This window comes from Pinus tabuliformis, chromosome 5_1 (assembly GCF_031772625.1).
Source record: "Pinus tabuliformis cultivar Carrire ecotype Pingquan chromosome 5_1, CPIR1, whole genome shotgun sequence".
NCBI lineage: Eukaryota > Viridiplantae > Streptophyta > Pinopsida > Pinales > Pinaceae > Pinus > Pinus tabuliformis.
The window spans coordinates 959,435,818-959,448,367 of record NC_142305.1 but is presented as its reverse complement, the minus strand read 5'-3'; the positions used below and the strand labels follow the sequence as shown (position 1 = coordinate 959,448,367).

The following is a 12,550-nucleotide window of genomic DNA, read 5'->3' as shown; positions in this document are numbered from 1 at the left end:
CAGATATATACCAAGAAGGCCACTTTCCATGAAGAAAGGAATGACATGACGAACCAAGGAGGAAAGTGATCGATGGCTAATGCCCTACAAGGAAGAAGCTTGATTGAATTTCATGACATCAAGGAAATAAATTGATCAAGCAGTTGAAGGACCCACGAAGAAGAAGCTTTTGATGCAAAGGAGAGTCCCTAGTTAAGAGGGAGCTCTGACAAGTCCCTAATTAAGAGGGAGCTTAGGCAAGTTCCTGGTCAGAAGGAGCTTGGGTACATTCCTTTACAGGAATGGGCATATCTTCCCTAGTTGAGAGGGAGAGATAGACACAACATTCTTGTCTTCACTTGGGAAGAAAGAATGGAGGATTGGGTAATCATATGACATCCAATGCTCTTTGAGGATGTGTAGGGCATCCAATATGAGAGCGAGCAAGAGGTCCGATATTGTTTGCGGGTTGGGAAGCCAAGCTAAGAATAGTCCTAGAAGGTCATACTCAGTGAACACCCAGGTGGGTATGTACCTTGATAGACAATGATGAAGGTGTCTATAGTCATTGGTCTTGCCAACATTGTGCTCTGATCTAATGAGAGATAGAGTTGTCAGTCAAGGCCTTGTTATGGAAACAATGTTGGTTACTATGATGCTATACATATGGATTATCAATCCGATTCTTTTTATGAGAAATTCTTCAGATTGAGAATGACTAAGCACCATTATGAATACCTCCCTAGTTAAGAGGGAGTGTTGAAGAAAGAATAACTAGGTTTGATCTTCATAATGACATGTTATTATGTCTGATGTAAATGATGTAATAAAGAGAACAAAATTATTATTGTAAAATTGCTTCATGGGTTTCATGAGCACGTGATTTTAGAATAATAGAATTTGTCATTTAGAGTCTAGAATTAATGTCATGTATGAAGAGCTCTTCTTGAGCCTATGTTTAATGTATACACATATATAGAAATGTCTAGAAGCCCTCCAAAGACAAGAACAATCCCTCTTGAAGAAGTTGGCATGCAAATTGAATTAAAGAAAGGTCACGTCGGCTTAATATGTGGGTCAAATTATTATAAATACCCATCTAGGGTCTTCGCAAAAGGGAAGTGGAGAACTCAAACCCTTCTAAAGTTTCAGATGGTTGTCACAGAAAAGGGTTTCATATGCCACAATGAGGTAATTTTAGTAGTCTTTCGATGGTGCAATATGCAGATATCTCTGTGTTTTTCGGATGGGTACCACAGAGATGAAATCTCGACTTCCTCATAGTCTTAGTGATCACTGTCTCAACATACTAGACGCAGTCACATTCTCGGCATATTTGTGATGTGGTGGATCTAGGTGATCTCACAGTGACACACTTTCGGCATACACTCTAGGCACAGTCAAAGTCTCGACATAGTTGTGATAAGGATGATCTTGGTGATCCCACAGTGATACACTCTTAATCTCAGCATAGTTGTAATCATGGTCTCAGTCATGATCTTGATGAAGACATATTGACAAGGTCATGATCTTGATAAAGATCTCGATGCAACTCTCATAAATTCATATGCATATCTCAGTATAGAGATCTCATTGTCTCGATGAAGATCTCAGTGAAGGTACAACAATGGTGCAACAATAATGATCTCAGTGGTGCAGAAGTGATGGCCTCTATGTTGTAGCAATGATGACTCCATTAGCAGTGATAATAATCTCAGCAATGATGAAGAAGAGGATTGGTGTCTTGGTCTTGGAGTGGCCAAATAGGTCAAGGGTCATGGTTTTGGTATTCGTCAATTGGAATATCTATAAGAAGAATTTGTGTGGGTTTTGCTCTCAAAGAATGAGAGGTTTTGGCCCTGGCAGAAAGCCAACATCTTGTGTTCTTGTCTCTTTTGTTTTAGTAATTATTTGATAAAGTAAGAAAACACACTCTAATAATAAGCAAAGATTGTGCTAATAAGAAAGAGTAAAAAGGACCTCATAAATAATTATCATCGTGAGAAGAATTTGATTAACCTGATTGCCCTAAAATCTTCAACACCATGGTCTCTCCCAAGTCACAAATCAATGATCAACCTATACTACTAATGATGATGTAATGGTTTAATATCACGTTTCAATAATAATAGCAAAACATCAAGGACCAAGCAAGAATGTCACCATTGTGCATGCATCAACAAAATCATTATTGGGTTCCTCAACTTCTCTAGTGTAGAGTAATGTTTCCAAATTTATATCCCAGTTTTTCCATTTTAACTATACCCAACTTCTATCTAGTGCATGTTAGAGTAACCGTTCCCAACTTCTATCACATGCATGAAAATGTAGTTATACCTTATTGAACTATGTTTTGCATGCTAATGTAACTATGCTTTGATTCTACCTTACATATTGTGCTAAGTAACTATGTCTGGCAACTTCAAACTTGCATATGTAAATAGATTACACATGGATCCTATCTTGTGTATGTAAAACAATCACACTCATATACCAATTTGCATGTGCTATGTATTGTCACCCACCTTATAGCACACACATGTAGAGTAACTTTGCCCCAATCCTAGCTTAAATATGACAAGCCATTATTTGCAACCTCCTTTAATGCATCACAAATAAATCTATGTACATCAAATATCTATGCATGGGTACTCAATCAACACCCTTTTAGTAACATATACCTCATTAGGTCAATCAAAAGTAATTATAATTGTTCAACTATGATCAATGCCATGAATTCATCTAACCACCAGCACATCAATCATATCAATGTCAAATATTAATGCTTCAATTAATGGGAACTTCAATATTGTACATTTCTAATGTACATATCATTTCTTCTTATCACTCCAACCCATCCCCAACATCGATGGAAATACTTACCCCTAACCCATCACCATTTATTGTTCCATTACTCATAGGAAACATGTCCTCATCACCTTGTTATAACACCCATGACCTCAATCTCTCTCACTCATTAAAATGACACTTTAATTTCCTTTCCCTTTACCACTCTACATTAGTTGACATCCAACCTTTCCTTGCCACCTACTAGCCATGAAATTCCACAATTGAAAAATTACAAAGGGTTAGATAGATATGTTGTTGCTTGGTCTTCCATACAAGTTAATGATGGTACTTCTCTTTTTACTTTTTGTTCACCAACTCTATTCTGCATTTTATTATTTTATCTACTAGTGCGTCATTGCTCAACATTTAACAACAACAGAGTCTTGGTTCTACGCTTCTAATGGTTGGAACAATCTCTATTTTTTGGTGTCCCCACATTAGTATTCTAGTTTGACTTCCAACCATCAATAGTATAGCTTATCTCGCAACCATCAATGGTATAGTATATCTCCTAATTATCAACACCCTCTAGCTCCTAGCCACATGAAACACATTTCACCTCCTAACCACTAATAGAAGAATTCAAATCCAACCATTGCTCACTTATTTTATGTTGTGATCTTCCTCTCATATCTTGCGCCACTATTCTCTATTTAAATTCTCTCTAGCTACCATGGAAAATACCATAGCACCCACAAATGCATTGACTGCATTAGGAAACTAGCGATGTTAATTATTTGATCACAGTTATCAACCTCTATGACTAAGAGTAGTTAAAACCCTTTTAAGCATGAAAACCCCTAGGCACATTTACTTGTCGTGCATTAGGTTCAATGATTGCATCCTCTTGTAATTCCTATTCACAAGGAGATTTATCATTATGCACACTAGAAGATTCATCTCGAAAAGGAAGAGATTCATTTAAAATCAAAAGTTATGAATGTTTTCAATCTCTTTTAAACCATCCTCAGAAGGAGATTAATCATAGAGTGGGGGATATATAACATCTGCAACTACACCTTCATTTTCCTTACGTTTTGAATTCTCATTTTTTATGTACCAATGTTAGTGCAAGCGATGGTACTCTAACTATCGAGCATTATGGGAATCATCCTTGTCCATTTCTTAGAGAAGACACATCTTTTGAAGATACTCCTTTGATCTTAAAAAACCCCTCTATGGTGATTCATAACTTTTAGGCCCTTATCTTCTCTTCTCAAATACTCTTTTGATACACAACTTCAATTCTTTTGACATTTTTCAGAATCTAATTTCTTGGTCATCCAATCGACCATTCAAATGATTTTTTTAATTATTTCTTATTTTAGTCAAACTCTCCAAATCTAATATTACATTTTTTTGACACTCCAAATCTAATATGACTTTTTGCAAAATCGTTTTGCCCTCATATAATAAAATCACTACTATCACTACTATGATACTGACTTCTAATGTTCTTGTACTAACAAACTTATTATCATAATTACTTGACCAACACAAAACAAAACTCTAAAAATAACAAAAGCAAAAGTCAAAAGCTAAGAAATAGATGGGGAATCTACACATTCAAGAATATGATATAGTGGCAAATTTGAGTAATGGAGAAAGATGTCTCCCACAAACACTAGTAATTGGTTGTTTATATTAACAAAATGACCAGAGATGTTTATGTGGTCTCTATGGAGTAGTGATCTCGTGGTTGAGATGAAACACCAAAATGATGATAACATGTTTTCAAACATCCACAAAAATTACACGATTAAGTTGTTATTTGAATTTAGGAATGGTGTAATATGAAATATATATATATGTATGAGAAGGGAATCTAGACCTATTTAAGTAAAGAAGCAAAAACAATAAATTAAATTTTAAGTTACAAATAATAATGATTAAGCCCTTATCATATAAAAATGATATTTTCACAATATTGGTATAAATACTTAATACTCCCATATTATTACAAGGTGTATATATACGATGTGAGACATTTTTATATAATTTACATGTGATGTAGGAGGTAATGGGTTTTTTAAAATTCTCTACCTTCCGACGGACAAGCGGGTCTGCCGGCTAGGTGGGTCTGCCGGCTAGGTTTTGTTTTGACCGCTTTGCATAAAATAAATAAACGAGGGAGTTGTCGACTCGCCTTGCGTTACGTGACAAAGGTAAACTACCTTTGATACAATCCCGTCCAAGTTCAATGAATGGGAATATTCAATGAATGTGGCCCAAATTCCTCTCCCTGAGATGCATGCACCTCCATTCCTTCTAATATCACCACACCCATGCCTTCACACAGCATCGAACTAGTAGCTTGCATTCGCTACGCGCAACTTCATTTCTGGCTGGTTTTGCTCTGAAATTAATCAGTTTTCCTCTTCTTGGATCATCTTAACAATGGCAGCTGTTTCGCAAGCTCTTCTGCCATTTTCATTTCATTTTTTGCCAACCTTTTTCTTGATGACAGTTATTTTTATTTTCCGTAGTTCTGCAATTGTTCGTAGCAGTCGAGATTAATGTCGGTTTTGTTTGTAAATTGCAGCGACAGGGCTGAGTGCGGCTCGGCTAAATTCAATTTCAGTGCCGGCCACCAAGATTTCGACGAAGAAGAGTTCAAGTAAACAACACAGAATTTTCGCTCAGCAATTGGATAGTCATTCGTTACAGCCTCAATCACGCCCTGGTGATTCATGTGCTTGTTTGGCCGCAACAATTACAGCTCCTGGTACGGTTTTCCCCAGACTGCGATTTTTCTCTTTTTGGCAATAAAAATTATCGGTTTTTTAAATGTGTTTTGCGCTTGCATGATGTTGCACACTAAAAACATTTTAATGTGTCTAGAATTTATGTTCTGATACTTTGATTTATCAGGTTACATTAATTTAATGGTGACTTTTATGTTGTTCGAACTCACAAATTGTGATAACTAAGGGAGATTTTGTTCAAAAAGAGCGTTTCGGAAAGATATTTTGAATTTATAGTGCATTTCCTTACAACTTGTGATTTTGTTCAAGAAGATCTTGTCTGGAAGGACATTTCTTATGACATCATGCCGTTATAATTTACAGAATTTCTGGAAAGATATTTGCATTTACAGAGCATTTCGTTATAATTTAATGCCTTTGTGCTATACTCCAGATGCAACAAGCGATAATTTAAGATTTTGTTCGAGAAGAAAATTTCTTGAAAGATATTTTGAGTTTAATTTAATGCCTTTGCTTTGATAATATTCCAGATGCAACATAAATAGAAGCGAGTTTAAACATGAAAATCTTGTAAGTTTAGAGTCGGATGTAAAACTTATTTATGTTTCTTGAATAGACCTTCGAATTCATTTATAAAGCCTTGAATATCTAATATCTTACGACAAACATTTAAATTTCCAGAATATGCTGCGAGAAAAAACCCAAGGCATTTAGTTGGTTATTAGCGGTCTCATCTTTTCAAGAATTCGTTTGTTTTCAATTCTGCTTGCAATAATAGGCGCAAATTTAGAGATGATTGTATTCAAATTGTCGTCTTTCTGCTCTAGATAACCTTAAAATAAAACATGATCGGTTTTTCAATCAATTCGGTTGATCAGAATAAGTGTATTACGTGTAGGGGCGTTCTCTGGGCCCTTTTGCAATAACAGTTAGTCAAATTTGTGTGCAGTTTTAGTCGATTTTTTTTATCTCTGATTAAAACATACTATGCCCTAAATATTTTTACAGAGTTGGTGGAGGAGAAAGTAGATTACAATGAGATGGCCAAGCAACTAATCCATGCGTCCCCTTTGGAAATCATGGACAAAGCTCTGTCAATGTTTGGTAACGACATTGCGATTGCTTTCAGGTTATTTCTGCCCCCTTCTTGATTTTCTATCACCTGTATTTTTATTACCTTGAATGAGGGGCCAAATAATATGCAGATATAGAGCGCTGTGATGTCAGTTATTTACTGGGTGTCTGATTGGTGCAGTGGAGCAGAAGATGTTGCATTGATTGAATATGCATGGTTGACCGGTCGGCCATTCAGAGTGTTCAGCCTTGATACTGGAAGGCTTAATCCTGAGACATATCAACTCTTTGCAGAGGTTGAGAAACGCTATAACATTCATATTGAATACATGTTTCCTGAGGCTGTGGAAGTTCAAGCATTGGTAAGGAGTAAAGGGTTATTTTCGTTTTATGAAGATGGACACCAGGAATGTTGTAGTATACGTAAAGTGAAGCCCTTGAAAAGGGCACTTAGAGGTTTAAGGGCATGGATTACAGGGCAACGCCGTGATCAGTCTCCTGGTACTCGAGCAACCGTTCCAATAGCGCAGGTAGTTACTCTCGTGAATTTATTTCATCTCCACAGTTTTAGTATATTGATAGTCTCCTTTGTTTTAGTTGGCTTAAAATAGATCTATGCTAATTTGTTTTATTTTTTATTTTTTAGTTATATATCTTTTATGGCCATTCAAGATCTCTTCTCTCCTGAACTGCAGAATCCCTTGTTCTCGGTACCCTTCTTTCCTGGACTGTAGAATCCCTTGTTCTCGGTACCCTTCTTTCCTGGACTGTAGAATCCCTTGTTCTGGGTGCCATGATTTCTAATAGTACCGTTCCTTTTGGGGACAGCAGCAAAGTGGGGTAGCAGGCAACATGATGCAGAGCTTTGCTCTTAGGAGTTGCTCCAATTGTAAGATCATGCCGAAATGACCCTAAGAAACCCTCTGCAAAGCTTTGCACATGCTTTTCTCTTTGTATGTCATCTTTATGCTATCTTGCACGCCGAAATGACCCTAAGAAACCCTAACTGATGCTAGCACTGCAAAGCTTTGCATATGCTTTTCTCTTTGTATGACATCTTTATGCCATCTTTCTCTAGGTAAACTATCTTTTCTGCTCATTTGAAGTGATTCCTATTCCGGTGTGGGATGGGATGCCTATTGAGTTACGAGTATATAGGCTTAGACCTATTCCATATGGTAGGAGTGCATCTCTCATAACCAATATATTGATTACTTGTTCTATGACTAGTATTTACAATAGTTACGAGTATATAGACTTAGACCTATTCTCTACTGTAGGAGTGCATCTCTCATAAACAATATATTGATTACTTGTTGGTTAGTGCCTAAATAGGATTCTCTTGCTTTGTTTTATTTGTAGCATTCCTCTTGTAACAGTTGATTTTTTTCCCAATGAGTTTTTCTTGGTTTAGTTGGGTATATGATTGTCTTGGTTTAAGAATTTAGATTTTTATGGATATTGTCAGGTGGACCCTTCATTTGAAGGATTAGAAGGTGGTGTTGGAAGCCTTGTTAAGTGGAACCCGTTGGCAAATGTCACGGGTGATGTTGTTTGGAAATTTTTGAGAACGATGGAAGTCCCAGTCAATGCTCTCCACCACAAGGTACTTACAAATGATTTAATACCTCTTGGATCGTTTGGTTGAATGTGATAATTGGCACTATTTGCAATTTTGCATTAATCATTAGCTTCTTACCGTAGACCGTCATCTATGATGGTTGCAGGGTTATGTTTCTATTGGATGTGAACCATGCACTCGGCCAGTTTTGCCGGGACAACATGAACGTGAAGGACGTTGGTGGTGGGAAGATTCGAAGGCAAAAGAATGTGGCTTGCACAAGGTGCTTTTGGTTCCCGTTATATTTATTGTTTTCCAGCAATTTGTTTTGTATACTTGTCTTTATCTATAACTGCCTTTGAACTAGCCACCGGTTTGGACCAAGCAGGTGGTTTCTTCAGCATTGGTTGAGTTATCTTGTTCGGTCTGTGGATTTAGTGGACCAAAGCCACGGTCTTGCTTGTTAATTCCTTTTCCTCTAAATCCCACAGGCCTGCTTTTGTCTTCATTGTGCTACCAGTAAAACATATTAGTAGGCCTGTGTTCGGCTTCTTCTTGTACCTATGAGTTCTCTGATCATGAACCATCTAGGAGAACATGCTGATCTATTGTTACAACCTTAAAGTCTTGCTTTAACCAAAAAGAATCTGATAACTATCGCAGAAAGAAGCCCTCTGCGGCCCTTAAAGCCAAATAGGTATAAAAGGTTGAGATCTAAAAACAGAACCTACCTAACCAATAAACTGATCAATTAGACTGGTATCCTTAAATCCAAATAGGTATAAAAGGTTGAGATTTAAAAACAGAATCTACCTAACCAATAAACTGATCAATTAGACTGGTATCCTTAAATCCAAATAGGTATAAAAGGTTGAGATTTAAAAACAGAACCTACCTAACCAATAAACTGATCAATTAGACTGGTATCATCTATTTTGACCAATTGAAGATTTACCTGCATCCTATTCATCTCTCTGCTACGATTTAGTCTGGAGATGTTGAAAACATGGCTTGTTTGACAATGCCTGCTCGCTTTTATAGCCAAACTGCCTTTTACTAGAGAACTCTGTAGCTTGGAGTTGACTGAGTAATACTTTCCAACACTTTCAATAAGCTGTGGAATGACACTTTCTGAAATGCCGTATCATAAGTTACTGACTTTGTAGATCATTCCTATCTATGCCATTCCCCCAATTCAAGTGACAAGTTTGCGTACTCTGTAATGCTTTCACTAGATTTAAAGATCATAAGTTGCCGACTTTGTAAATCATCCAAATCCACCCAATTCAAATGACTAAGTTTGCTTACTGTCTAATGCTTTCACTAGATTTAAAAGATCAGAAGAATCCATGTGATTACCTCAATTCAAAATCCTTAGCATCAGTTGCTGAAGAACTCACCATCTCTTTGCTCATGGTCTTAGATCACATATTCTGTTTTCATATGGTACTCGTCATCCAAATCCATGTCATTACCTCAATTCAAATTTGTTAGCATCAGTTGCCGAAGAACTTACCATCTCTTTGCCCATGGTCTTAGATCACATATTCTGTTTTCATATAGTACTCATCATCCAAATCCATTTCGTTGCCCCAATTCAAAATCCATGGCATCAGTTGCTGAATAACTCACCATCTCTTTGCCCATGGTCTTAGATCACATATTCTGTTTTCATATAGTACTCGGTTGAGAGATTCCATTTCGAGGGATAAAAGCTCAAAGAGTTTGCCTTTCTCCCAAAGAAATAAAATAAAGCTATTTGGAATTTTACTGTTAGATGAACATTTCTCTGGGACAACTGGGATATTTGGTGATTTGGTGGAGCGTAATTTTGCCTGAGTTAGTTTGGTCAGGCAGTAAGTGATCATGCAGTAGAATATTCTGTGACTCTACACAACCATTTAGGAGCCGATTATAGTAATCTAAAAGACTTGATAGCTGGCTGCATGATCTTTCGTTTAGGATTGAGTTTTGGCTAGCTAGTTGACTAACTGTGTTATTTAGATCTCAAAGTCAGTTGCATTTATATGATCTGTTGTGAATTCATAAATTTAACACTCTTTTTCCAATTTTGTGATTGTTCTTGATTGGACATGTCCATATTTCTGATAGGTTCGTTTTTTAATTGGACTAATATTGATTTATATAAGATTGCAAGGGAAATTAGTAAACAGAGTTTATAACGATTTCTGTCTGACATAACATCTGGTTTTGCAGGGAAACATTGAAGTCACAGAAGGAAATGACAAGAACTCAGTGCACGCTGCAAATGGAGCTGGTGATCTTTTCACTAATGAAAATGTTTTGAGGTTGACAAGAGAAGGCGTTGAAAGGCTTGCTAGCTTAGAAGAGCGGAAGGAAGCATGGCTTGTAGTCCTTTATGCACCATGGTGTCAATTTTGTCAGGTTAGTATGTATTCTGAGAAAAATCTAGTGCTGGTGTTTTGTCAGGTCAGTAGAAATCTACTGCTGTTTTTTTTTTTTTTAATATTTTTAAGGTGGTTTAGTCATTCTAGATTGTCCCTCAAGTGAATGCCTCAAGTGAATGAATGTCCCTACTAACATGAAGTGCGAGGCTTGTCTGGTTAATTGCGTTTAATGAATTTATCAAGGATTCCTGGCATACATCTTTACTCAAGACTTGTTCGCTTTTACTATTAATTCAAAAGTGAACAATTCTGAGAGAATTAGAAATTTATTCTGAGAGAAAAGTTGAAATATGAGGCTAGATTGTCTCTACTTCTAGTTAATGCCCCCTACGAATATCCCTACTGAAGTGCAAGGCCTGTCTGGTTAATTGTATACAATGGATTTATCAAGGATTCCTGGCATATTTAATTTATCTATGAAGGATAAATAACTGACATACATAGACGCTATAATGTCAAAATGCTTTACCTCATATACGGAACGATGTGCTACGGACATAATTCAATTGTGCTATGTTCACATAATTCACTTGTTTGAATTTTCCATAAGCAAGAATGGTGATACCATGATTATGAAATTCTGTGCTTTGATTTCAGTATTGCTTGTTGATGCCTTAACTTGTTTTTTTAATTTTAAATTCTATGCGCTGATTTTCGTATTGCTTGTTGATGACTGACCGTGTTTTATAATTTTGTGCTTTGTTTCAGGGAATGGAGTCATCTTACGAGGAAGTAGCATATAAACTTAAGAGTTATGGTGTTAAGGTGAGATTTTCATCCTTAGGATTGGCTTCCCTTATCCTTCCAATTCGATGCTCCCCTTTATTATAAGTATATATTAAATCATCTTATATGTTCTCCCCTTTGTAAGTATATTAAATCATCTTATTTGTTGTGCAGGTTGCCAAATTTCGTGCAGATGGAGAACATAAATCCTTTTGTCAAGAACGTTTACAGCTTGGAACATTTCCAACCATTCTCTTGTTTCCAAAACACAGTTCAAAAGCTATCAAATATCCCTCTGAAAAGAGGGATGTGGATTCGTTGCTTGCCTTCGTGAAAACTCTTCAGTAATCGATAATTTGCAACGAAGGTTTTGTTTAAATTTCTATGGGCTATCTAGTTAGTCCTCTTTGTATACTAGTTAACTTGTTATTTCTGGATCATTTTCAATTTTCCTCAATTCATTTCGGCATCGGACCATCTTTCCTGTACGCCGGTGCCAAATGACAATTTCAACGCTCTGTTGAAAAGGTCGAGAATCCTTGTTAAATATATATTTTTGCCCTGCAACCCCCACTGCCAAAAGACAATTTCAACACTCTGTTGAAAAGGTGGAAAATCTATATGATGATGATAAATCTTCTTCACGGGAAGTAAGGTGCGCTGGAGTCAGATGTGTGCAGGAGAGCTCTGGTTCAGAGCACGTGAATAGAAACTGTGTTGTAGCAGTTAAAATTTTACGGGGCTGTGGGGCGAATATGTTTTCAGGAGCTCTCATCTGTTTGATGTATTTCTACAGCATTGTATCTCTAGGTTGTGAAAAAGCGAAAGCTCCTCTGATTGTATGTGCAATGGGCGTAACTGTTTATTTTCATTAATATGATCATTTCTGGAGTGATTTGTGCGGGTTGTAGTCATTTTGATTGGATCATTGAGCTTATTGCAACAAACATCCCATTGCCCCAGTCTGTTAATATATAAATAGGCAAATATATTAACAACAAATACTTCTTAGTCCGCGTTTGATAAGAAGTAAATTTTTAATATTTGGAAAAAAAAAGGCAAATATATTAACAACAAATACTTCTTAGCCCGCGTTTGATAAAAAGTCGCGTGGCATGTAAATTTTTAATATTTGGGGAAAAAAAACTGATTCGGATCCCATAAATAAAAAACAAAGGGGGTATCCGTTGAATTTTGGGTTTTTGTTACACATTCCAACGAAAAAG

At 36.5% G+C, this 12,550-nt stretch overlaps 1 protein-coding gene across 1 annotated transcript; it reads left to right on the top strand.

Moving 5' to 3' along the window:
* The first annotated feature begins 5,340 nt into the window (after positions 1-5,340).
* On the top strand, positions 5,341-12,221 carry LOC149167947 (5'-adenylylsulfate reductase 3, chloroplastic-like). Its single transcript, XM_089433265.1, has 8 exons — positions 5,341-5,554; positions 6,543-6,663; positions 6,790-7,138; positions 8,077-8,214; positions 8,336-8,452; positions 10,387-10,575; positions 11,307-11,363; positions 11,499-12,221. Exons 2-8 carry the CDS (start codon positions 6,575-6,577, stop codon positions 11,670-11,672), a joined length of 1,113 nt encoding a protein of 370 aa, XP_089289391.1. The 5' UTR covers positions 5,341-5,554; positions 6,543-6,574; the 3' UTR covers positions 11,673-12,221.
* The last annotated feature ends 329 nt before the right edge of the window (positions 12,222-12,550 follow it).

Excerpts from the sequence above, each read along its gene's own strand:
- LOC149167947 (XM_089433265.1), top strand. The coding sequence starts at position 6,575 with ATGGCCAAGCAACTAATCCATGCGTCCCCTTTGGAAATCATGGACAAA. Across the intron at positions 8,215-8,335 it reads TCAATGCTCTCCACCACAAG|GGTTATGTTTCTATTGGATG; the intron begins GTACTTACAAAT and ends TGATGGTTGCAG. Across the intron at positions 11,364-11,498 it reads TTAAGAGTTATGGTGTTAAG|GTTGCCAAATTTCGTGCAGA; the intron begins GTGAGATTTTCA and ends TTTGTTGTGCAG.